At 38.7% G+C, this 25,007-nt stretch overlaps 1 protein-coding gene across 4 annotated transcripts in view; it reads right to left on the bottom strand.

Annotated features, from left to right (window-relative positions):
• Positions 1–19,494, bottom strand: part of SGO2 (shugoshin 2) — a 53,145-nt gene extending 33,651 nt beyond the window's left edge. Inside the window, exons 1-5 of one of the 4 annotated variants that reach the window (XM_003907784.3) lie at positions 19,386–19,494; positions 15,827–15,961; positions 13,823–13,998; positions 12,847–12,924; positions 6,051–6,136 (exon numbers count right to left, since the gene is read on the bottom strand). In XM_003907784.3, the coding sequence (XP_003907833.2) occupies positions 6,051–6,136; positions 12,847–12,924; positions 13,823–13,998; positions 15,827–15,959 (473 nt within the window). In that variant the 5' untranslated portion in view covers positions 15,960–15,961; positions 19,386–19,494. Of the gene's footprint in view, positions 1–6,050; positions 6,137–12,846; positions 12,925–13,662; positions 13,736–13,822; positions 13,999–15,342; positions 15,431–15,826; positions 15,962–18,899; positions 18,986–19,385 lie in introns of those variants that run through there. The other 3 variants (XM_009182710.2, XM_009182711.4, XM_021923846.2) reach the window with 3 other exon arrangements.
• Positions 19,495–25,007: the final 5,513 nt, after the last annotated feature.

Below are 25,007 nucleotides of genomic sequence, written 5' to 3'. Positions count from 1 at the left end.
GAGAGTTTTTATTATAGCTTCAATCTCATTACCTGTTATTGGTTTGTTGAGGTTTTCCATTTCTTTATGGTTTAATCTTGGTAGGTTATATGTATCCAAAAATGTATTCATTTCTTCCACATTTTGTGATTTGTTGGTGTATAATTATTCATAATCATCTCTAATAATTATATTTCTGAGGTCTGAGTTGTTATGTCTCATCTCTTGTTTGATTTTATTTATTATAGTCCTCTCAGTTGAGCTAAAGGTTTGTCAATGTTGTTTATCTTTTCAAAAAACCAACTTTTCATTTTGTTTATCTTCTATAGTTTTTTAGTCTCAATTTTATTTATTTCTGCTCTGATCTTTATTATTTCTTCTGCTAACTTGGGATTTGCTTTGTTCTTGCTTTTCTAATTCCTTGACATGTATTTTTAGGTTGTTTATTGGAAGTGTTTCTCCTTTTTTGACATAGGCATTTATTGCTATAAACTTCCCTTTCAGTATTGCTTTTGCCATACCCCATACACTTTGCTATGTTGTATTTCCCTTTTCATTTAGGAAATTTTTAAATTTCCTTCTTACTTTCTTCTTTGACCCACTGGTTGCTTAGGAGCATGTTGTTTATTTTCCATTTGTTTGTGTATTTTCCAAAGTTCCTCTCATTATTGATTTCCAGTTTTCTTCCATTGTGGTCAGAGAAGATACTGGATATGATTTATTTTTTTGAACTTGTACAGACCTGTTTGTGCCTAAGATATGGTCTATTCTGAAAAATCTTCCATGTGTTGATGAAAAGAATGTGTATTCTGCAGCAGTTGGGTGAAATGTTCTGTAGATGTCAGTTAGAACTATTGTATCTAGTATGCAGTTTATGCTGTTTCTTTGTTGATTTTCTGTCTGGATGATCTGTCCATTACTGACAGTAGGATGTTAAAGCCCCCTACTATTACTATATTGCAGTCTCTCTCTCCCTTTACATCCATTAATGTTGGCTTTATATGGAGCTGCAGTGTTGAGTGCATAGATATTTATAATTGTTATATCCTCTGGTTGAATTGACCCCTTAATCATATAGTGACCCTCCTTCACTGCCAGTTTTTACAGTCTTTGTAGTTTATCTTATCGGCTATGAGTACAGCTACTCTTGCTCTTTATTGTTTTCTAGTTGCATGGAATATCTTTTTCCAGCCCTTCTCCACTTTCAGTCTATATGTGTCTTCATAGGTGAAGTGGGTTTCTTGAAGGCAGCACATAGGTAGGTCTCATTTATTTATCCATTCAGCTACTCTATGGCTTTTAATTGAAGAACTGAGACAATTTACATAAAAACCCACAAAATAATTCTATAATTTAACTCCATCCTCCAACATTTTGTCTTTTAGTTGTATCAATTTACATATCTTTATATTATCTATTAACAGGTTGGTATAGTTTTGATACATTTATCTTTTGGGCTTCATACTAGAGTTTGAGTGGATTGCACACCATAAATACAGTTAACAAAGTATTCTGGGTTTGTCTGTGTACTTAATTTTACCAGTGGGTTTTATACCTTAAAAACTTTCCTTTTGCATGGTAGTGTTTTTTTCTTTCAGATTGAAGAACTCCCTTCCTCATTTCTTGCAAGATGGGTCTTGGTGGTGGTCAGTTTCCTTGGCTTTTGTTTATGCGTGAAAGACTTTAGCTCTCCTTTAAATTTGCATGACAATTTGTTGGACACAATATTCTTGGGTGTCAGTTTTTTGTTGTTTAAGTGCTTTGAAAATGTTGTTCTACTCCCTCCTGGCCAGCATGGTTTCTGTGGAGAAGTCTGTTGCTCCATGAATTGGAGCTCCTTTATCTGTTATTTGCTTCTTATCTCTCATTGCTTTTAGGATCTTCTCTGTCTTTGACCTTTGAGAGTTTGATTATAACATGCCTTGGAGTAGTCTTATTTGCACTGAATCTGTTTTGTGTTCTCAGGCCTTCCTTTACCTGGATATGTATATCTTTCTCATGTCTTGAAAAATTTTCTGTTATTATTTCTTTGAATAAGCTTCCTATGCCTTGCTCATGCTCGGCTCTCTCTTAAACACTAATAATTCTTAGATTTGGTCTTTTGGGGTAATTTTTTGTATCTTGTAGGCACTCTTCATTCCTTTTCCTTCTATTTATTTTTCTTCTCTGACTGTGTATTTTCAAATAGCCAGCTCACTGTTTGGTTCATTCCAGCTCCTCTGTTTGGTTCATTCTGCTATTAAGAACCTCTAAAGAGTTTTATAGTTCAGCAAATGTATTTCTCAGTTCCAGGATTTCTGTTTGACTTTTTTTTATTATTTTAATCTCTTTGTTAAATTTCTCTGATAAATTTCTGAACTGCTTTTCTGTGTTATCTTGGAGATCACTGAGTTTCCTTAAAACTACTATTTAGAATTCTTGGTCCAAGAACTCACAAATTGCCACTTCATTAGAATCACTAAATTTCTGCTTTTTGTCCTTTTGGGAGGGTCATGGTTCCTTGTTTGCTGTAGTTTCTTGTGCGTATATGTCTATGTCTTTGCCTTGAAGGATTAGTTATTTATTCCAGTTTGCTTTGTCCAGCTTGTTTTGGATTTTATTGAATATATCTGCTTAGCAAATCTTCACTGCTAGTTTGCTGCCTCCTTTTTGGCTCTAGGTGGAGCCTTCAACCTAGGTTCACATTGGAGCTAGTAAATGGTTTGACCACTGCATGTCCCAAAACGGGGGAGGTCCCAAAGGGTTTAGGACAGCAGTTTGGGAGGGCTAGCTAGGAGTTCACACCCAGGGCACCTGGGGAATGTACCTCCTACAACCACTCTCATTTGGCGCTTCCTTTGGCTGAGTTACAGAGCAGAGTTTCTGGGCTGGGGATTGTAGTCCAGCCTTGCTTGTTTGTCTCTGCCTGTTCTCAGGATATTTCTCCCTTCAGGCAGTCACAATACTACCCATCAGTTAAGGCAAGGACAGTTCTGACAGGGAACTGAAGAAGGTGGGGAAGCTGGCTGACCATTTCAATTTTGCTTTTTCCAGTACAGACTGTGAGTTGAGGGGAGATTTTCCGCACAGTTGGGGCCTGGCAGAATGGGAGGGAAGGGCATCGCACATGTGTAAGTGCAGTTCTCCTACCATCTGCTCAGAGTTTTTCCACCTCTCTTTGGCCTCAGGAAGTATCTCATCTAGCTTGAGCTCTGGGCTGTTGCTGGTGGAAGATCTTGTCACTGTATTTGTTTTTGTTTTTGTTGGGGCAAGAGAAGCCAGCTTATTTTACACTGCCATTTTAGAACCAGAACCAATAAAGATTTTCTTTAAAGGACACAAAAGTTAGTAACCGAAAAGGGGGGTGAGGGAGAAGATACACACCTCCCCGCCGCAAACAAAGTTGGATTTCATAAAGAGCTACTTTTCATCTAAAGACACCATTAAGAGAGCAAAGGGGCAAGCTACAGAGTAGAAGATATACAAAGAATATGCCAGGCATAGTGGCTCACACCTGTAATCCTAGCCCTTTGGGAGGCTGAGGTGGGCAGAACACTTGAGCTCAGGAGTTCAAGGCTAGCCTGGGCAACATGGCAAAACCCTGTCTCTACAAAAAGTACAAAAATTAGCCAGGCATGGTGGCATGCACCTGTAGTCCCAGCTACTTGGGGGACTGAGGAGAGAGGATCGCTTGAGCCTGAGAGGTCAAGGCTGTAGTGAGGTGAGATTGCACCACTGCACTCCAGGCTGGGTGACAAAGTGAGACCCTGTCTTACATACAAAAAAATGTATACAAGGAACGCCTTAAAAAATATGACAGATAACCCAACAGAAAGTAAACATATGAAGATACTTAACTTCTTAGTTATCAGGAAAATTAAAAATAAAACCTCAACATGATACCACTACATACCCCACAAAATGACTAAAATGAAAAAGACAGACAATAACAAGAATTGTTGAGCATATAGAACAACAGGAATCCTCATATATTGTTAGTAATAATGTATATTGGTATAACTCCTTTAGAAAACTACTTAGTAGTTTCTCCTGAAGCCAAAGAGATATAAATATATATCCCAAGTAATTCTACTCCACACTATATACCTAACAGAATATGTGCATACCTTCATCAAAAGGCATATATGTGGCAGCCCTATTTGTAATAGATAAAAACTAGAAAACCAGGTCAGGTGTGGTGGCTCATGCTTGTAATCCTAGCACTTTCAGAGGCCGAGGTAGGAGGATTACTGGAAGTTAGGAGTGAGACCAGCCTGGCCAACATGGTAAAATCCTGTCCCCACTGAAAGTACAAAAATTAGCCAAGCAGAGTGGTGAGTGCCCATAATCCCAACTACTTGGGAGGCTAAGGCAGGAGGATCACTTGAACCCTGGAGTTGGAGGTTGCAGTGAGCCGAGATCGTGCCACTGCACTCCAGCTTGGGTGACAGAGCAAGACTCTGTCTCAAAAAAACACACTGGAAAACCAACAAAATGTTCACCATAAGAAAAATGGATACATTGTAGTATAATCATATAATGGAATACTATACAGCAATGAGAACAAATAATTCACAACTACATACAGCAATACGGATGGATCTCACAAACATAATGCTGGGCAAAAGAAGACAGAGATAAACATACATACTGTATAATTTCATTATATGAAGTTCAAAACCGTGCAAAATTAATCAGTTTATAATTAGAAGTCAGCATAATATTTATCCTTGGGTAGGTGTTGGGTAGTGGGTAATGACTAGAAAGGGACACAAGGAAGTATCTGAGATGTTGGTAATATTCTGTTTCTTGTTCTGGGTATTTGTTACACAACAGTGTTCACTTGGTGAAAATCCACTATGTCTGAATGTGTATAATATAATTCCAACAAAAGTTCACTTAAAAACACACAATACAATTTTTTGGAGGATAAGTGGACACTTGATTTGCATATCTATATGAAACAATATGTGCATAATGACAACATACTTTTGAAAAACTACTAAGGATCTAATAAACAACAAAATTTACTATTTTAAAATTATAACAATTAAAATGTATTGGTACAAAATGGTAGTAACACACATAATAGGCAAGTCAATGGAACTAACTATAATGAATAGAAAGTGATACAGTAAATATGAGTGTTTTTTACTATGGCATAGATAGCATTTCAATAAATAAGTACATTTACTTGTACACTTAAGTAAACGCATTAAATCTATAAGTTATATACAATAGAAAGAACATTTCTAAAAGAGATAAGAGGATTTTGGTCAATGCTATCAATCCATTCAATCATTTCGCCTTTCTGAGCGTCACTGACTGACTTGTAAAATAATAGATTTGAAATAGGGTGCTTTCTATAACTTATAATCAAATTAATCAAAAATAAGAATTGTGGACAGGAGGAGAAGAGCAAAGACAAAAGTTAATTTTTTTTGTTTGTTTTGTTTTTGAGACGGAGTCTCGCTCTGTCACCCAGGCTGGAGTGCAGTGACGCAATCTCGGCTCACTGCAAGCTCTGCCTCCTGAGTTCATGCCATTCTCTGGCCTCAGCCTCCTGAGTAGCTGGGATTACAGGCGCCCGCCACCACACCTGGCTAATTTTTTGTATTTTTAGTAGAGATGGGGTTTCACTGTGTTAGCCAGGATGGTCTTGATCTCCTGACCTCGTGATCTTCCCACCTCAGCCTCCCAAAGTGCTGGGATTACAGACATGAGCCATCAAGCCCGGCCAGCCGACAAAAGTTAATTTTAAAGCTTAGGACAGTACACAAGATAATAAAGGTAGAAATAGTCATCAGATTTACCCAGGAGAAATCAATACGAGGCCAGGTGTGAACTAGATGAAAAGCAAAAAAGAACTGTAAAGTGGCAAGACATTACAAATAAACCTGGTTTGGGGATTGAGTGTAAGTTTCCTCGAATTCCTAGAGAAACAACCTATAGCAAGACACTACAAACTACCTCATTTCTACCTTAGTAGATAACTACAGGTTGATGATCCTGAACATTGTACAATACAAACACTAATTGTGTTATATAAAATCTATATACTCGGAACTAGTGTAATTCAAGCCCATATTTACCTTGCAAATGGAAGACGCATCAACTTGCACTGTTTACTAATTCGTTTCTTCTTGCTAGCTGACAGTAGAAAGGAACTCTGATGGAACTATTTTTGAAAAGAATAAAGAAAACAGAAAGTTTCTAACCTTATTAAATCATATTAGTTATCACAGTACCAAATTATACAATGACATTAATAGTAAAAGAACATTTCTTGCATTTGCCTTTAATAGTTTAATGAGAATAATGTGATAAGGTTAAAACACAGCTCATCCTTAATCATGCCAACGAAAGATAATCACTGCCAATATTTTGGTAAATAACCTCAACATTCCTCCATGTGTAGGAATAAATACATGACTATACCTACACAAATAGAATATCTTTACATACATGCAATATGTTCATGTCTATGTATGTGTTATGTAATATTTTATTGAATTTTATAATACATCTTTTAAATGGCCTTTTAAAATTCAAAATCTGGGTGATTTTAATATATCTTTTATATATTTGCTTATCCACATTTCTAAATTTTCAGATACAAACATGTTTTTAATTATTAATAAAGACCAGAAAATTAGGCAACACACAACCATGTTGCTTATTACAGAGCTAAGCTGTAATAGAAACAAGGGAATGGCGCCAAATTATCAAGCTGATTTTAAAATTCATATGAAAATGCAAAAGACCTAGAATAGCTAAAAAAAAAAAAAAACTTTGAAAAAGAAAAAAGTTAGGAGGGTTACAGTAATTGAGACAGTATAGTATTAGCATAATGATAGACAAATAGATCAATGACATAGAACAGAGAGTCCAGAAATGGATTCACATATATTTGGCCAATTAATTTTTGACAAAAGCACAAAGGTCAAACGGGGAACCTAAACTTCCACACTCACCAGGCTATAAGACGACAACTCTCTTCCAAATCTGGGGTACCATCAAAAAAGGCTTGGGACAGCCCAGTGTTAGGAGTACATCCCCGCCCAGCAATGTCAGTGGAGGACATATTTGGATCTCTGTCCTGTTTCATATTCTTTTTATGAGATGGTCAGTTGGGTGCAGCCATTAAAAGAAGGCAGAAGGCCGGGCGCGGTGGCTCAAGCCTGTAATCCCAGCACTTTGGGAGGCCGAGACGGGCGGATCACGAGGTCAGGAGATCGAGACCATCCTGGCTAACCCCGTGAAACCCCGTCTCTACTAAAAAATACAAAAAACTAGCCGGGCGAGGTGGCGGGCGCCTGCAGTCCCAGCTACTCGGGAGGCTGAGGCAGGAGAATGGCGTAAACCCGGGAGGCGGAGCTTGCAGTGAGCTGAGATCCGGCCACTGCACTCCAGCCTGGGTGACAGAGCGAGACTCCGTCTCAAAAAAAAAAAAAAATAAAATAAAAGAAGGCAGAGACTCAGGAAAAAAATAAAATGTATTATACTCACAGGTCCTAGAGACAAGAGGTACAGCAGGCCATGCAGAGCCACACAGAAAAGACACTAGGATGGTCAGGAGGCAGAAGATGGGAACGAGGGGAAGGTTTAGGCCAGAGCCTATTATCGGAGTTTCCACAGGAAAGGCAAGGCAGGGCAGGGTGAATAGTCTAGAATTGGCTAGTTTGAATAATTCTGGCAGGCTCTAAGACACAGGAGAGGTAGGTCCCTGGTTGCCTAGTACCTGACCCAGGGACAATTAAAGCAGAGGACCATTGCCTCCTGAGATATAAGGGCCAGACAGGGGAGGTATGGCTCTGGATTAGTTAGCTTGCATATCAAAAGTGCTATGGTTTGAATGTCTCCTCCAAAACTCATGTTGAAACTGAATTACCATTGTGATGGTATTAAGAGGCAGGACCTTTAAGAGGTAATTACGACTGGATTAATGCTGTTATTGCAGGAGTGGGTTAGTTATAGGAGTCTGGTCTCCTTTTCTGTCTTGCATGCTTTCTCGCCCTTCCACCTTCTATCATGGGATGACACATGCCAGATGTCAGCATCATGCTCTTGGACTTCCCAGCCTCTAGAACTGTGAACCAAATGAATCTCTGTTCTTTATAAATTACCCAGTCTTTTTAGAGAATGAAATCTCAAATGAAAACAAGAAAAGAAAATGATAAATTACCCTGTATGTGGTATTCTGTTATAGCAGCAGAAACAGACTAAAACAAAAGACAAGCTCCTGGCTGGTCCCTTGCTATCTCTAAAAATTGGCTAGCCCTGAGAAGGGCAGTGTCTCCAGCCAATAATATTTTAAAAGATGTAAAAACATCATAATACACAGAAAATAAAATGTATATATGCTATACATCCCCATTCAGTGATAGGAAGGAGTTCCCCTCTCTCTCCTCTATGGTGGGGATAGAAGTGGTTTAATAAAGAACTAGGATTTTCATCACTCTTCAGGAGTAACAACCTCCCCCCCTTCATTATCCTCCTCATCTTCATGTCAGCAGAGGCCATGAAAGTAATGAGGTGCCCTTCCCTGTTCCAGCCACAGTGGTGTCAGCCTGAACTCCCAGCTCCATTCATCAGTTATGCCCACCACAGTGTTGTCAACAGAGGCTGAATGGGAAGTCTAAACTTCAGTACCCACTTGGCAGTAGGCAGCACCTCCCCTTACCACCAGTGTAGTGTCAAAGGAGGTCTCCTTAAACAGAAGATGGAAATAAGATCCAATGTCTTATAATGCACCTAAAATGTCGCAAGATACAATCGAAAATCAATCACTCGTCATGCCAAAAATCAGGTAACTCTAAATTTGAATGAGAAAGGACAATAGATACCAACACTGAGATGACACAAATGTTAGAATTATCTGACGAAGATTTTAAAAAAGGTATCATAAAAATGCTTCAACAAGCAATTACTAACATGCTTAAAACAAATGAAAAAATGGAACATCTCAGCAAACAAACAGATGTAAAGAGCCAAATGGAGCTCAGAACTGAAAAATGTAATAACCAAATAAAACAAATTAAATGGGCTCAAGAGCAAAACCAAGAAAACAAAAGGGGGAAAAATCTGTGAACTTGGAGATAGAACAATAGAAATTACCCAAACTGAACAAGAGAGAAAAGAGACTGAAAAAAATAAGAGGATTAGGGAATAGCGAAAAAGAGAAAACATTCCTGTCATGAGAGTCCTAGAAGGAAAGGAGAAAGAGAAAGAGTGCAGGACTAGAAAAGTATTTGGGGACATAATGGTTGAACATTTTTCCAAACTTGATAAAGACATCAACCTACAAATTCAAGAAGCTGAGTGAACCTCAAAAAGATAAACCCAGGGAAATTCATGGCAAAACACATCAAAGTCAAAATTCTCAAAACTAAAGACAATTTAAAAAATTGAAAGTATTGAGAGAGAAATGGCATCTTACCTACAGTTAACAATAAAAAAAGCATTGACTCAAAGTTAGAAAAGTAACAATGAACCACAAAAAGGCAAAATAACTTATTAAAAATAAAAGCAAAAAATGTTTGAAACATCAAACATTAAATTAAATTAGAAAGATGGTTCTTTTAAAAAAGAATAAAATAAAATAGAAAAACCACAACAACCTAAGATAGTGGGGGTGGGGGGTGGGGCGGGGGGGAGACAAAGCCCAAATACACAAAATTAATCAACTGGGGAAATACAACACAGACGAAATTAAAGAATAATGACAGACTACTCTGGTCAACTCTGTGAACATCAATTAAAAAGCCTAGATTAAACATTTAACTTTCTAAGGGAAAATAATTCAATAAAACTAAATACGAAAGAAAGACATTTTCCTAAGGGGACCAATATCCATAGGATAAATAAAGTCAACAAAAAGCTACTATCACTCTCATCAAAAAAGTCCCAGGTCCAGATGGTTTCACAGAATAATTCTACCACACCTTTAAAGAAAAACAATTATAATACTGTATCACTTTTCAAGAACACAGAAAAAGTAAGACATCCAAATTCTTTTTATGAGCTTAGTATATATATCATTGTTATCAATGCCTAAAGACTGTACGGTCTTATGTTTTTTTCTATGCATAGAAAAAAAACTTCAGAGTCCTCACTTATAACAATAGAAAAATCCTAAACAAAACTGGCAAAAAAGAATTCAGCAGCGCATTAAATGAAAAATAAATCACTTCTGAAGTTTATTACAGAAATGTAAAACTAGGAAAGTTACTAAAATAAATAATCATACTAAGACACCTAAAAAGACCACATCAGCATCATGCTAAAAAGATACTTACATTATTTGGCATTATTTTTATTTAGAAAGCTCAATCAAAGAGGGACTACAGAAAACATATGTACCTTACTTATTTATATATAAAACAAGCATCATTCTTACTGGGGAAACACTACCTAATATTTTATACATGTGTATTGCATCCTACTATGTTCTAGATGTTGTTCTGGTAACATCCCTGCACTCAAAAAGCTTACATTCTGATGGGATGAACAATAAACAAAATTGTCATACAGTGTTAAGTGTTAAGGAGAAAGATGAAAGAAGAAAAGCAGGATATGAAATGTTGGTACAAGAGTTGGGAGTGTTTAAATTTATGCAGAGTTGCCAGGGAAGACTTCACTGTAGTCACTTTTGAGTCAATATTTGAAGGACAAGAACTTGTTGCATGCAGACACAATATGTACAAAAGCACTGCGGTAGCAACTTACCTCTGTTTGAGGGAGTGGGAAGAGAACGGCACTGAAAAGGTTAAGGAGTGGAAGAAACAGGAGAGTAGTAAATGAGGTGGAAGAAATAACAAGAGTTTCAGTTTTCAGATCATATCAAGCAATAGATAATACTCCACTGGAGAGTTTCAAGCAGAGACTAACATTTTAACAGGATCATTCTCGCTGTTATAATAAGAAGAGAATACATAGAGAAACAAGAGAAAAAGAAGGCCAAGTTGGGATGCTATTATTAATACAATATGTAAGTGAGAGATAATGGTGCCTTGGACATGGGTAGTGAAAGAGGGTTGTGAGAACTGGTAGAATTGTAGACTGATTTTGAAGGCAGAACTAAAATGATTTGCCAAAGCATCAGATACAGGGTGTGAGAAAAAGATAGGAAAAGAGAGTTGTGATTATCTTAGATGAAAATCTCATAAGGAACTGGTTTGGTGGCAAATGTGAAATTTGAGATGCCTTTTAGACGTCCAGATGCCAAGTAGGTAATTAGATATAAATCATCTGGAGGTCAGAGGAGATGGTCAGGCTGGAGTTACAAATTTGAAAGTCATCAGTATACAGTAGTAACTAAAACCGTAAGATAGAATAAAATTATTTAGGAGGAGTGAACGTAGATAGAAAAGAGAAGTCCAAGAACTAAGTCATAAGGCATTCCCAAAACTTAGGAAAACAAAGAGAAACCAGCAAACAGACCGAAAAAGAATAGCCAGAAGGGTAGGAAGAGACTTAGTAGAGTGTAGTATTCTAAAACTCATGAGAAGTCAATATAAGAACCAAGAATTATCCATGGGTTTTTGCAACATGGACATCAATGGTGACTTTCAGGATTTAGTGGATTGGTGGTGAAAACCCAGTTGGAATGGGATCAATAGAAACTAGAGATAGTGAATAAATCTCTCAAAAAGCTTTGCTGTAAAGGCAAGAAGAGAGCTGAGATAGTAGCTGGCAAATAGGTGGAATAAGAGGTTTATTTGTTTGTTTGTTTGTTTAAGATGAGAGATGATAACATTTTTGCATCCTGATGGGAATAATTCAGAAGGGAGGAAAAAAGTTAATGATGCAAGAGGGAAAGGCACTCTACACTAACACAAGCCAACAGCAAAGGACAACGCAAGTGTCCAACAACAGGAGCCTAGTGAGGTAGATTACAAGTCCACTCTAGATCTATCCAAAGCAGCATCAAAAGAGAACGAGGAATCACTCCACGTAATCATTTGGAGAAATCCCCAAGATATGTCACATAAAAAGTAAGGTACAGAACATCTGGTATAGCATGCTATCTTTTGTGTAAAGAAGAAAAGTAAGAAAATATTTGTTTATTTGTTTGTTTTTATATAAAGAAACAGATGAAAGCAATCACCTGCATGAGGTACAAGGAGAAGAGAGAATGGAGAAGAAAGTAGCTGAAGGCGGACAAAAGCATGTGTGAAACTTTATTCTATACTTTTCTTATCTCATTCTGATGTTAGAACAATATGTCTATATGACCCATCACCTGCCCCACTTAATAACAACTAGAAAGAAAAAGAATTTTAAAGCTTGGTATGCAAAAGTTAGTCTGTTAAATAGTAAGTTCGAGAAGGTAGCTACCAAGATTGTATACTATGCCTTCACCTCCAGCTTCTCCATCTACCTGCTGTCCAGTTTTTACTTTTCCTTAATCTAGATGTTGACCTCAGCCCTCTGAATTCTCCAAAAAGAACCACATGAAAAGCATTTGGGAAATTTAGAATTTGTTTTAGAAAACAGTATAAAGTAGGACCACCCTCTATTTTTCTCCCCAGTTTTTCAATTGTGTCCATCTTTGAAACAAACAAACAAACAAAAACCCCAAAGTCTTTCCTCACTTAAAATGCTTCCTTTCTACTAATGTCTTCATGTTTCTTAGTCCGTTTAGGAGCCAGTATGTTCCACTAACCTGTCTAATCCTGTTACTTTTAATAAAAACCTAATTTTCATATGACATTTTCAATAACCAATTATACAAAATGATAATATGCTGTTAGCCAGTTAAAACTGATATTATCATCAGTCCTTTGCACAAAACTTGAAATATGAATCTCCAACCTTGATGTTATTTAAGTAATCTCAGTGATCCTCTGTAAAGAATGACACTATTTACATATAAATTCTACTTACCTCAGAAAGACTGCTCATTTCAATTGCAGTTATCAAGTTATTGTTCATGAGAGCTTCTATGTCTATAAGCTTCTTATTCTGCACATGTAAAATAAAGACCCCTTTTAATCAGTTAAGACTTGGAATGTTTTATAATATCAAGCGTTTATGAATGCCATCCATGTGAGAAAACTTAAAAAATAATTGATATCACATTGAGCTAAAAATTGAGATCACATTCAGCTAAAATGGTACATTAAATAGTACCAAATAGTGTTAAATAGTCCAAATAGTCATACATATCATACATACATACATGTACACACACACACACACACACTGAATGCTTTGGAACTAACAATTATACGTTTTCCTATAAACATTTTTCTATCTTCTCATAATAATATATCACATGGCAAGAGAACAGTTTGTCAGCCACAGTAATTTAACCCACGAGTAGAGTAGGTCCTTTTTCCATTATAAATAAGTTCTACTTATTTTAGATTTAGATCTATAGTTGTAGCCTAGCTAATCATTGGCTCTCACTGCCCTGTCTGTGAACAGAGTTGAAATTTGGAAGGAAAAGAAACAACTATAATCTTCATTCTGTTTGGCTTGTGGCCAGGTAAATGCTGAGATTAAAAAAGAATAACAACATTCTGGAAACTCCTTTCCTTTCAAGAACACTGGAAGAACTATGACCATCTTTTAAAAATGTATTAATGTACCAAGCTTTGCTTATGATTAGCAATCAAATGTTGGTCAAGGTATTATACTGGTTTACACAGCACACAAGCACACATTTAGAATGCAGATTTAAAACACATGTTTTATTACCCATTAACAGTTTGTCCTTTAACATAGACTTGCATGGCATACTGACTTTCAATAATTTTTCACAATTGGAGATCTGAAAAATATTTTTAGAGCTTCTATAATAATGCAGCTAAAAGATTTAAGTTATAATTAGAATTCAAAAACAATATAGCTTCCATACCAAGTTATTCAGCTTTAGGCGAAGAAATGTGTTCTCAAAATTCAGTTTCTCTACTTCTTTTTGCAATAGCATCTTTTCAGTTGTAATTCTTCGAGAATTCTCTTTTTCTCTACTAAGAGCCTGAGCTAATGCCCTGTTGTTGTGCTTTAAAGATATTTTGAAAATAGAAGAATTATCTGTAAAAAGATTTTTAAAATGAGTTAATATTGAACTTACACTTTAATAAATTTTTGTATTCCTTAGTAAAACTACATTAGACAAAATGCATTTCACTTTATAAGTTTTAACTGAAGATTGGAAAAGAGAGTAACAATACAGATGTAGTTTTGAGAAAAATAAACTCACAGTTTAGAGCTGAAGAAATGAAAGCTAGACAGATGATGAATTCAAGAGTTGTGAGGAATGCAGAATATATATAAAAAGTTAGGAATAAGAGGACTGCAGCACAGACACAGCATTCTACATAATTAGATCAGTCACAAAAACTAAATATTGATACTTGCTGCTCGACCTGCTTTCCTACGTTTGACTAGCAGACAGAATGGAGAAACTGATTCTGCAGCTCTACCTGGAAATGTCCCATAGGAATGAGGATAGCCAATCTGTGAAAATTCTAAAGTCAGTCTCTACAGCTCCAGAACTGAAGAAATTACTTAATACTCCCAAAGTCCATTTTCAAACTTTGAGTGACAGAGGCATACTTACTCTAATGTTAGACGGATAATCTAAACCCCGTAGGACCTCTTACTGCCATCTAAAAGATCCTACCTCTTATTTCTAGGCATCTACTGCAATCGAAACTTGACTTCTCTTTAAAAGCACTATGTAAATATGATTTAAATCACTCCTGAAATGCTTTTCTGTTGGAAGCAAAGAAATTTCCTTGTCAATTCATTGGTAGAGCTTACCTTAAATACAGTGTGTTCCCTTAGTACATTTAAAACATCATTATATTTTCATAATTTTAACTTACATGTCACCATTCAATAACATATACCACTGAATAAAAGTCTAGTGTATGTGAAATAAGTTTTATAAAATTTAATAACATTTTGTAAGTACTCAGGGAAAACTTGGGATTCTGCAAAACAGGGTCCAAAACAGTACTTTACCTTTGGCAGAGAGAGTAGTTTTGTATAGCCATCCTTGGCATAGCAAATGGAAATTGACTAGAACCAGCTTAGGATTTCCAGAAGATAAAGAGTAATAATATTTTCCTATTGTACTCCTCAAAGTCAGCATATTCCTTCGTAACATGGGGTATGGAATAGTCTTGCCAAAGGGAGGAAGCAAGAGCCAGTGTAAGAAGTGGCCCTAAAGACCTGGGTGGGAGCTGCATCATGATTTACAGGCACCCAGGAGGCTGGGTTGTTTTAGAAGTCACACGTTGATTGTCCTTCGCAGAGCTGTATCAGCAGATAATGTGACTAAAAGGATACCTCCCCGACTCCTGCTAAGATGGTTATGAACATTGAGATAATGTTCAAAAGTAATGAAAATTTATCTTGGAGTTTTCCTACCTCCTTTTTTTTTTGGCCCGTCTGATGCCTTAACTCCAGAATTCATGAAATTCCATTTCCAAAGTGCTCAGTGTCTTTGTAAGATTACCTATATAAAGTCACACACACATATATATAAAAGCATCCAGTGCCACATCATGCAACTACCCATCATCCAGTTGCCACAACATGCCAGAACAACCTGCTACACTTATTACGTCTTTTCCAGAAAAATCATGTTGGTATTTTTTTCTGTGCTGTAGAAAGTAGCTGTCTTGGGCCACTGCAGCCTCACTGCTAAAAATTCAGCTGTCACACTTAGGGTAAATCATCAAAACCACCCAACTAACAGGAGTCAAAAGAGATGGGAAGGATGAAATTTAAAAAGTTATCAGTTAACAAAATAGTCATTTTAGTAATTTTCTGTACTTGATAAAATAAGGTAGAAAACATAATCTGGGGAAAAGTTAAAATGTGAGTGTATTTTAAAACTAATGGCACTTACTTAGAATTTTTGTTTTTATTTTTGAAGCAAGAGAAACATTCAACTTAGCAGTCTTTGAAATTCTTTTGTCTTTCACATGTCTCTTAATTCCTGAGGTAAAAAGTGAGCCAGTTTCCATCACTGGGCACGCCATCACTGAAGTGAAAGAAAAAAAAAATCATAGTATTGATTAATAAAAGAAAAAGGATAACTGATAAATACATTTTAAAAAGTAATAATCATGACTGAATATATTCTGTGCATTAAGTATTTGCTAAACTTTGTATAAAATCTGAAAGTATGAATGTAATCAAAAGTGGCTTAAGGTACAATCCAAAAAGGTAAATGATTATTTTTTTCATTTAAACCTACATTAATCATCCATGTACCAGGTGCAGGGGACAGATGACAGGATATGGTCTCTGCCCTCATGGAATGCATGGAATGTGGGTACAGACAGTGCTTTCATACAATGTAAGAAGTGTAACCTTAGAGATATACATAGAGTTTAAAGGAAGTACAGAAGAGATATACCTAATCCAAGGTGGGGAAGGGGGTTGGAGAAATAGGAAATCTTAAATTTGTCTATTAGATTTATGGCCTATTATAGAAACAGGAAGATAAAGAAATCATTACATTATAGTATTACAAGAGTAATAGCTGCAATACACAATGCAGAGGAGAAGTGATTAACTGTGCCTGGGCAGAGGAAAAGGATCAGAAATAGCTTCACTGAGAAGGAGCGCTTGATGTTGAGTCATGTAAGACCAACCTCCCCATGGCTCCATTTCCTCCCCAAGCCTCCTTACCTCTATCTGCAGAGACCTAAAAAAAAAAAAAACAACCCTGTCCCCTGCACCTGCCTAACCCTCAATACTCAGCCTCCCCACCATACCTGCCTTGAGTCCACAGGACTCAGCTCACTATGGCAATCCAGAACTCAGCTCACTATGTCAACCATGGCAAGAATCCCTCAACTCCTGGGTCACATTCATCCCCCTCACTCGAATCCCTTCAGCTCTACACATTCCTCATCTGGTCCTGTGGTAAGCTGGAAAATGGCCCCCCAAAGTTATTAGATGCCTTTAATTTTAAACTTCATGTGGAAAAACGGCCTTTGCAGATTTGAATAACTTGAAGATCTTGTAATGGGGAGATTATCCTGGATTATCCAGGCAGGCCTAAATACTATCACAAGACTCCTTACAAAAGACAGCAGAAACAGGAGTGATGCAGCCACATGCCAAGGACTGCCAGCAGCCATCAGGAACCGACAAAGCAAGGAACAGATTCTCCTGAAGACCCTCCAGAGAGAGTGCAGCTGGGAATACACCTTGAGGGGGGAAAAATTCAGTGATAACTGAATTTAGACTTCTGGCCTCCAGAACTGTGGGGAAATACATTTCTGTTGTTTTAAATGCCTCATTTATGATAATTTGTTACAGCAGCCAAAGGAAATGAATACAGCCTGCCTATCTTACCCTTGCCAGACTCATGAGGTCCTCTAGAACTCACATTCCATCATCAACCAAACCTCTACAGCCTCAATCTCTTTTCTGAATGTTCTCTTCATCTTCTTGAACCACCCTCTACCCTGAGGACACAGATTCTCCTGCAGTCCTGTCAGGCAGGGGCTGTTTTCCCTCCCACACCCCTTCTAGAGGCTACAACACATTCATGTGTGCAGACCATTCATCTTCCCTCCTCCCTAAAAATTCCCATCCTTGAATATACTGTCATTTTATTCCTTTTTCCCTTTGTATCAGCTCTTCCTTCAAATGACCACAGGGCTTGCTCACTTCCTTCGAGCATTTGCCAAAATGTCACTTTCTTAGTGAGACTTCCCAGTCCAAACTACTTAAAAATTGCACACTTACCCCCATTCTCCCCTTCTGTTTTATTTTTTTTCCATTAACTCACCAATGTCTAAGATAAAATTAAATAGTTTATTTAACTTATTATCTGTTTTATCCTACTAAATTGTAAGTTCAATGAGGACATAAACTTTTGTCAAGTTTGTTTGCTTCTGTACCTTAGTACAGAAATATGCCTGCCACATAGCAGCTGCTGGATAAACATTTGTGGAAGAAGTGACTATGAATGAATGGAAGAATTTTCCAATAGAAAAACTGCCCACTCTTGGAATGGGTCTCCTTTGAAAGTGTTAAGCAGATGTTGGGAGGTGTCAAGCAAATAATGGAAAGATGGTTTCAGAAGAAATTTCTGCAATGGGGAGTAAGTTGAACCAGAAACTTTTCAAGATTAAGGCTCAACGGTTCTTTTAAACGTTTTGCCAAAAAGAAACTTTAAAATCAAACATCACTATCTATCTCATAGACAGTAGAACACAGAAACTCCCCTCAAACTGTTGCATCTCACACACCTGAAAGGGATCCTAACATAGAAATCTAGTTCATCTCCCAAAAAATCCAGTCTGGAATATAAAATCTCATTTTACTAATTAGGAAACCACAGCTGGACTGCCCTCCCCAATAAACTGGTTCTGACACAATTCCTTAATTTAATAAATGGCACTGTCAATCGCCTATTCAAATCCTCATGCCAGAAATCTGGGAGTGTTCCTTGACATTGCCCTGTCAGCCCCTACATCAATGACCTTACCAAGGGAAACTTTAGGAGCCAGAACCAGGCATTTGGAGTACTGCTCCAGGGTGATTTACCATGTAGACACTGAGACATTATGATAGTGATTACAATTGTGTTGGAGCTCCAGTTCCAACATTTCATAGCTATGTGATCTCAACACCTCTTCGTCTCAATTTCCAGATTTATAAAACCATAAAAACTCAGGTCATCTCCTTGTAGGGACTAAATGAGCCAATATATGTACAGTGTCTAGTACAGGACCTAGTATACAGTCAGCACTCAATACCAGCACCTATTTATTACAATTCTGTGACACTTGTCCGGCCAGCATCTCGACTATCTCTAAATACGAAATACTCAGTTCCACATCCAATTCTCCTGAATTGGATACCTCATCTAAAAATTTGTCCTATTCTCTACTGAATAGGACAGAACAGGACATCTCTACTGAATAGGACATTGTCCCTGTTCTCTCCTGAAATCCCACCTGTACATCAAGTAGCTCAAGTTCCAAGTTCCAAGTTCTTCCCAGTCTTCCATCACCTCTTCGCCTTCAGCCAGCCTCTCCAAAGGAGAGGGCTCCTTCGAGAACTCTGGCACGCAGTCCCTAACATTCATTTCGCAGACACGTACTGAGCGCTCACAATGCCCTAGAAACTGTTCAAGCAAGTAGAGCAGTCCCAGAGACAGAAATTTGTTCCCTTAAGTAGCTGACCTAACTGGTGGCTCTCCCTGCTCGCCCTGCCGGACGCTCAAATCTCAGAAACAAGAGGCAGCGACTCAAAGCCAAAACAGGACTCCATCAACGAACCCCTCGGAGCGGAGAGGGGCGCCGTCCCAGATCCCGGAGGACAGAGGGCGGAAGACGAGCCGGAGACCGAGGCGGACAGCGCCTAGAGAACCGGCTCAAGAACGACACCGATCCCGACAGTGAGAGAGCGGTCACGTCAAACGCCGCAGGCCACTAACTTACCTCTCTTTCAGCGTGGAGCACCCCTACCTAGCTCAGGGCGCTCGGCAAGCAGTAGCAGCAGCGGCTCAGGTTTAAACGCCACAGCCGTTGGCGGTTGCCCCATCAGCCAATCGAGTCCCGCGAAGATGGCGCAAGGGAGGACGGTTACTAGGAAGTGGAAGGCGGAAAGGGCGGGACCCCGCTGCGAGGGCAGGAGGGGGCGTGCCCAGGCGAGCCGGGGGCGGCCCTGTCTCCGTGACAGGGGTTCTCTTCTGCGCGGTGTTGATGGCGGTCCGCTGTCTCCTGAAGCGTTGATGGAAAAGAAAACGCTCCTCTGACATTCATTATCAATCACATGTCTGAAAGGCTTGACAGCCACCTCAAGTCTGTTAGAAGGTATATGTTGTTTACTGGGATACTACCCACCCACATCTTACCATTTCTTCTGCATCCTTGCATTTCCAGTTGTGATACCAGCACCTTTAGTTTTCACTTAAAAGCTCTCCCCATGTTTCTTTTAACTTCTGGGGGGAAAAGGAGCAATGATATTTCGTTGCAAACCCCGGATCTCATTAATATTTAGGTCTTGCACTAATGGTTTGTTTTAGCTGAATATACAAGACTGACGTTTTCCATTATACGCAACTACATTTTAAAAATGTACTATTCACCTTATATTCCATGTCAATTCGCTTATTTTTCGCAAATTACTTTCATAATCTTTACAAAGAATTTGGAGAAACTACAAAGAATAAAATTTCCTCTTTGTATACCATTGGACTGAAAATGAAAATAGCTTGTTAAATCAAGGTTCCAATAATTGATTATACAGTAATGCAGTCAACTTCATACTCTTGACAATTTTTTGTTCATTCGAAGACATTTGAGAATTACTTTTACTTTAGAGAATCTAGACAAATGATGCAAAACATGCTTTTGAGTTCAGACCTTTTAGTCTAATACATATCATGATCAGTCTCCAAACAGATCTGGTTACATGAATCTTGTGTAAGTAGAAAAGTATTTACTGATTGTCCAGCTGCTAAAATTCCAGAAGACAGTAAAATAAAAATTTCAATAACAGTGGTTAGAAAGTAATATACTGGTTATAGAAATTTGTGCTTACCTAGGAGTTAACTAGCACTGTATCTTGCTTACCCAGCCTGACACATTAAATGCTCAATGTATATGTTTTTTTAAAATGAACCTTGTAGTAACTGTGCCATTTAATGGTTATTAAATCTTGGCCAAACCACTTAATCTCTCTGGGCTTCTGTTTCCTCATTTGTAAAATGGAGTTAATAACAGCATCCCATATATTTTATGATGGTTTCAATCAATGGGCCCTTTTGTTCAAATGCATTGATATCGCTTTCTTCCCAATGGACACATTTTGTAGCTACAGCTTCAAAACCAAAACAAATCGAAAAGGGAGACAGGAAAGTCAGAGGTAGGGGAGATGCTAAAACATTTATCAAGACATGAATACCAAGACCTCTTTAAAAAAAAAAAAAAAAAAAAAAGCGCTACCTTATCTCAGAGCAGTTGAAAGGATTTAACTGCTTTGTAAATTGTAAAACCTCTTGAAAATGTAAATTAGTATCATATACAACCATAAACTTAAAACGTATAATTAATCAGGTTAAATTTAACGTGATCTCAGTTTGCTTTTAGTTATTTGCCTTTTGCCTCTTGGTATAATGGATAGAGGCAGGAGCCCTGGATGAGAAGTCTGGAGATGCAGTTATTGTAGTTGTGGCTGAGTCATTAGCTGTGTGTTCCTTGTTTCAAGTATTTTATCTGTAAAATAAACCAGTTACATTAAATGAGCTCACAGGCCTGTTGTGATACTCTCCTCTGCACTGGGCACTGATTTTGTTCCTCTCCATCTGTTTTCCTTTATTCTTATACTCATTAGTTGCCTGATTTTCTCTACCTAAGGGTAGATTCCAGTCAATTAAAATTTGATTGTCCTAAGACACAATCACCCACACCAAAAAAGGGATGGGAAGGAAACAGAGAAAGTGTAACTGTCAAAAAACAAAAACCAGAAAAGCCCTCTTTAACATACCGGCATTACTAAAACAAAAATCGTCCAAGAACAGTCCCTGAGCAGGAGCCAAGTAAAGAACACTGCAAATCAATAAATCAATAAAACAAAGTAGAAAGAGTGTACTTACATTTTATGAAACCATCTGACCTGATCATCTGTACCAGTCTGGCAGGATGCATTGCACCAAGGAAAACTAACCCAGGCTGATAGAAGCAGAAAAGAATATTGGGTGGGTTAAAGCCTTTCTGGGTGGGATAGAGATACAGGCTTGGAAAATAAGGTGAGCTTAGTAGCAGATGAGCACCTAGCCATGGTCATGCTACCAGAAATAGCCCTTTGAGGATGCAGCTGATCGTGCACAGCCAACGGTGGCACTAGATGCCGCCACTGGGACCACCACTGCTGCTGCATATGGGAAAATGGGCATAGTTGTGCTGCAGTTTTCCTGTCACTGCTGCTTGGCATTACTAGCTCCTGTTGCTAGACCTGGTTTGGATGTGTCTGACTAGTCAAACCTGAATCATATGCTACAAGTCCTGCTGCAAGGGAGTCCTGAACAGCCTGTGTCTGGCTTTTGTTGTTATTGTTGATGATGATGATGATTATGATGATGTTGGCTTCTTAGTGAGAGGTAACCTAGACTCATAAGGTGAGGAATTACCCAAACTCAGGAAGTGCATTTTGAGTTAGGTGGCCAAAAGAATGACAAAGATTCATTTCAGTATTTTATGCAACTTTACTACAATAATTACTTTTACTTAATAGAAACCAGTTAAATAAGCTGTGCTGGGTGATGGATAGCTAATCATTATAACAGCAGTAGAAAATATTTATTAAGGGCTTATCATGTCCTAGACACTGTGTCAAGCCCTTTAAATGCCTTGTTAGTTCTCAAAATGATCCTGTGTGGTAGGTACCATTATTTCCTTTTTAAAGCTGAGGAAATTGAAGCACCAAAAATTTAAGTAACTTCTACAAGGTTTAGTTAAGCGGTGCAGCTGATATTTGAACCCAGGCAGCCTGGCCTGAGCCTCTCAAGATAGTGAGAGAATTACTTTGTCATTTGTCACTTTGGTTTTGAGGCATGGTATCCATCGTGCTAATTTCCTCATGTTTCCTGCTTGTCAGCCTCCTCTTTCTCTTCAATATACATTTATCAGGAGTCCCTTTGCACCTGGCATTTTGCTGAGGGTAAAGATGGATGAGGCAAATGTTCTTTCCTTTTGGGAGACAGTAGACAAGCAAATAATCCATTCCTGTATATTGTGATATGTAGATGTTAAGTGAGGTTTGCAAAAGATGCTATCAAAGCACTTAGGAAATAGGACAGCTGTGGTGACTCACTGTAATCCCAGCACTTTGGTGAGGCCAGGGCAGGAGGATTGCTTGAGCCTAGGAGTTGAAGACCAGCCTGGGTAACTGAGCAAGACCATTGTCTCAAGAAAGAAAGAAAGAGAGAGAGAGGAAGAAAAAGAAAGAAAGAAAGAGAAAGAGAGAGACAGACAGAAAGAAAGAAAGAGAGAGAAAGAGAGAGAGAGAAAGAAAGAAAGAAAAGAAAGAAAGGAAGGAAGGAAGGAAGGAAGGAAGGAAGGAAGGAAGGAAGGAGGGAGGGAAGGAAGGAAGGAAGAGAGAGAAAATGAACAAACTGTTTTAGGAAACAAAGAGCAGCTCTTAAAGAAGAGGGAAGACAAATCTTCAGGGGAAGTCACATAGCAGTGGAATCTTGAAGGCCAAGTTGGGTGGGATTCATTAGGCTGACAGCACATAGCCTGTCCCAGGAAGCAGTTCAGAGCTGCTGGGGCCCAGGATGCATGCGGTCAGATGCGGGGAGCAAAGGCTGAGAGGTTAGACAAAGTCAAGTAACAGAAGGATCTTGGGTGTGCAGCTAAGAAGCTTTACTTTGTGTGGACAATGAAGGAAAGCAATGGGGGTGGGGGAGGGAGCAGTGCTTAAACTCTCAAGAAGTTTAAGAAAAGGGAGTGATAAAGATCGGATTTACTCTAGAAAATCCAGGAGCGATGTTGGGGATGGATGGAAGGGGTCTTTGAGCCTTGAGGTGATTCAAGAATGTTTCTGCGGTTTAGGTAAGGGCAGGGAATATGTAACAGGAACACCAAGCTTCTTTATGTCTGACCAAGGTGTATGTGTGTGTGGAAGGGAGGCTTGTCTGGAAAGGGATAAAATAATCAGGGAACTTGGCCTACCACTTGTCCAGCTAGATAACCTCTTGCCGTGGTTTTCATGGCGACTCTTTTCTCTACACTACTCCAGTCCAGATGCTGGATGACACTGAGAGACGGGGTGGAGTCTACTTCTCAACCTCCACCCTGTGCCTCTGCAGGAAGTCCAAAAAGCTTAAATTACTCCTTTACTCAAGATCTCCAGTCATAAAATCCAAACCATACAAAGCGGAGGCTTGGGGAAGGGGCCTGAAAAGATAAGCTGCTGTACTCACTAGCTTTACCAGTGAACTCACACTTACATGTACCACACTGCTGACAGGGTCCTGAAGCCCACGTCTCCACAGTTATTTCCATATGGACATTCCCTGGCTGCTGGATGGGGTCCCAGAGACCCCCATACCCTTCCTCATCATATAGCCTTCCCTTTTCCACTCTTCGGTGAAAATACAAAGGAATAGCAGTTGTGGAAAATAACAAACTCTGCTATTTAGGAGATCTAGTAGGAAATGTCCAGTAGGCTCACAGAAATAGAAATATGGAGCTGAAAAGGGATGCTTGGATTTGGGAGTCAGCAGCGAATAGTAATTAGAAATCACAAGAGTTGATTAATTTGTGGAGGAAGAGTGTGTAGAGGCATAGGGAGAGTAGAAGGTAGAATCACGGTGAACATCAATGAATGGAGGAAAGATGAAAAGGCAGCAAGAGAGGCAGTGAGAGGTAGAAGGAGACACGTGGGAGGGCTGAGGGAGGAATGAGGGTAGGGAAGGGACTGCCAACCTGGTCTTAAGCAGCAGGAAGACCTGAGTGAGAACAGTCCTGGGGTTTGACAGTTAGGGAGTCATTCCTTTTGCAACAGAGAGCATGTGGAGATGAGAACAGACAGTTCTTTGAGGATCAGGAAAGAAGTAGCAATAGCTACAGGAGAATGAGGTTGGAGGGAGGGTTTGTATTTGTGAAAGGAAAATCTTGGGGCCCCAAAATTACTGAGCTAAAGGGAAAAGTCAAGCTGGAAACTGCTCAGGGCAAAACTTTCCTCCCATTCTATTCAAAGTCATCCCTCTGCTCCCTGACATAAATGCATATTCTGATTGCCTCCTTGGGAAAAGCTTATCAGAAACTCAAAAGAAGGCAACCATTTGTCTCTCATTTACCTGTGACCTGGAAGCCCCCACCCTGCTTCAAGTTGTCCCCACCTTTCTGGGTGGAACCAATGTACTTCTTACATATATTGATTGATGTCTCATGCCTCCTTAAAATGTATAAAACCAACCTGTGTCCCGACCACCTTGGGCACATGTCCTCAGGACTTCCTGAGGCTGTGTCACGGGCGCATGTCCTTAACCTTGGCAAAATAAACTTTCTAAATTAACTGAGACCTGTTTCAAATTTTGGGGGTTCACGTATTCT

The sequence above is a fragment of the Papio anubis genome, chromosome 10 (assembly GCF_008728515.1).
Source record: "Papio anubis isolate 15944 chromosome 10, Panubis1.0, whole genome shotgun sequence".
In the NCBI taxonomy this organism is placed as follows: domain Eukaryota; kingdom Metazoa; phylum Chordata; class Mammalia; order Primates; family Cercopithecidae; genus Papio; species Papio anubis.
Note: the sequence above shows the minus strand (reverse complement) of the source record. Positions and strands in the feature narration are given on the sequence as shown.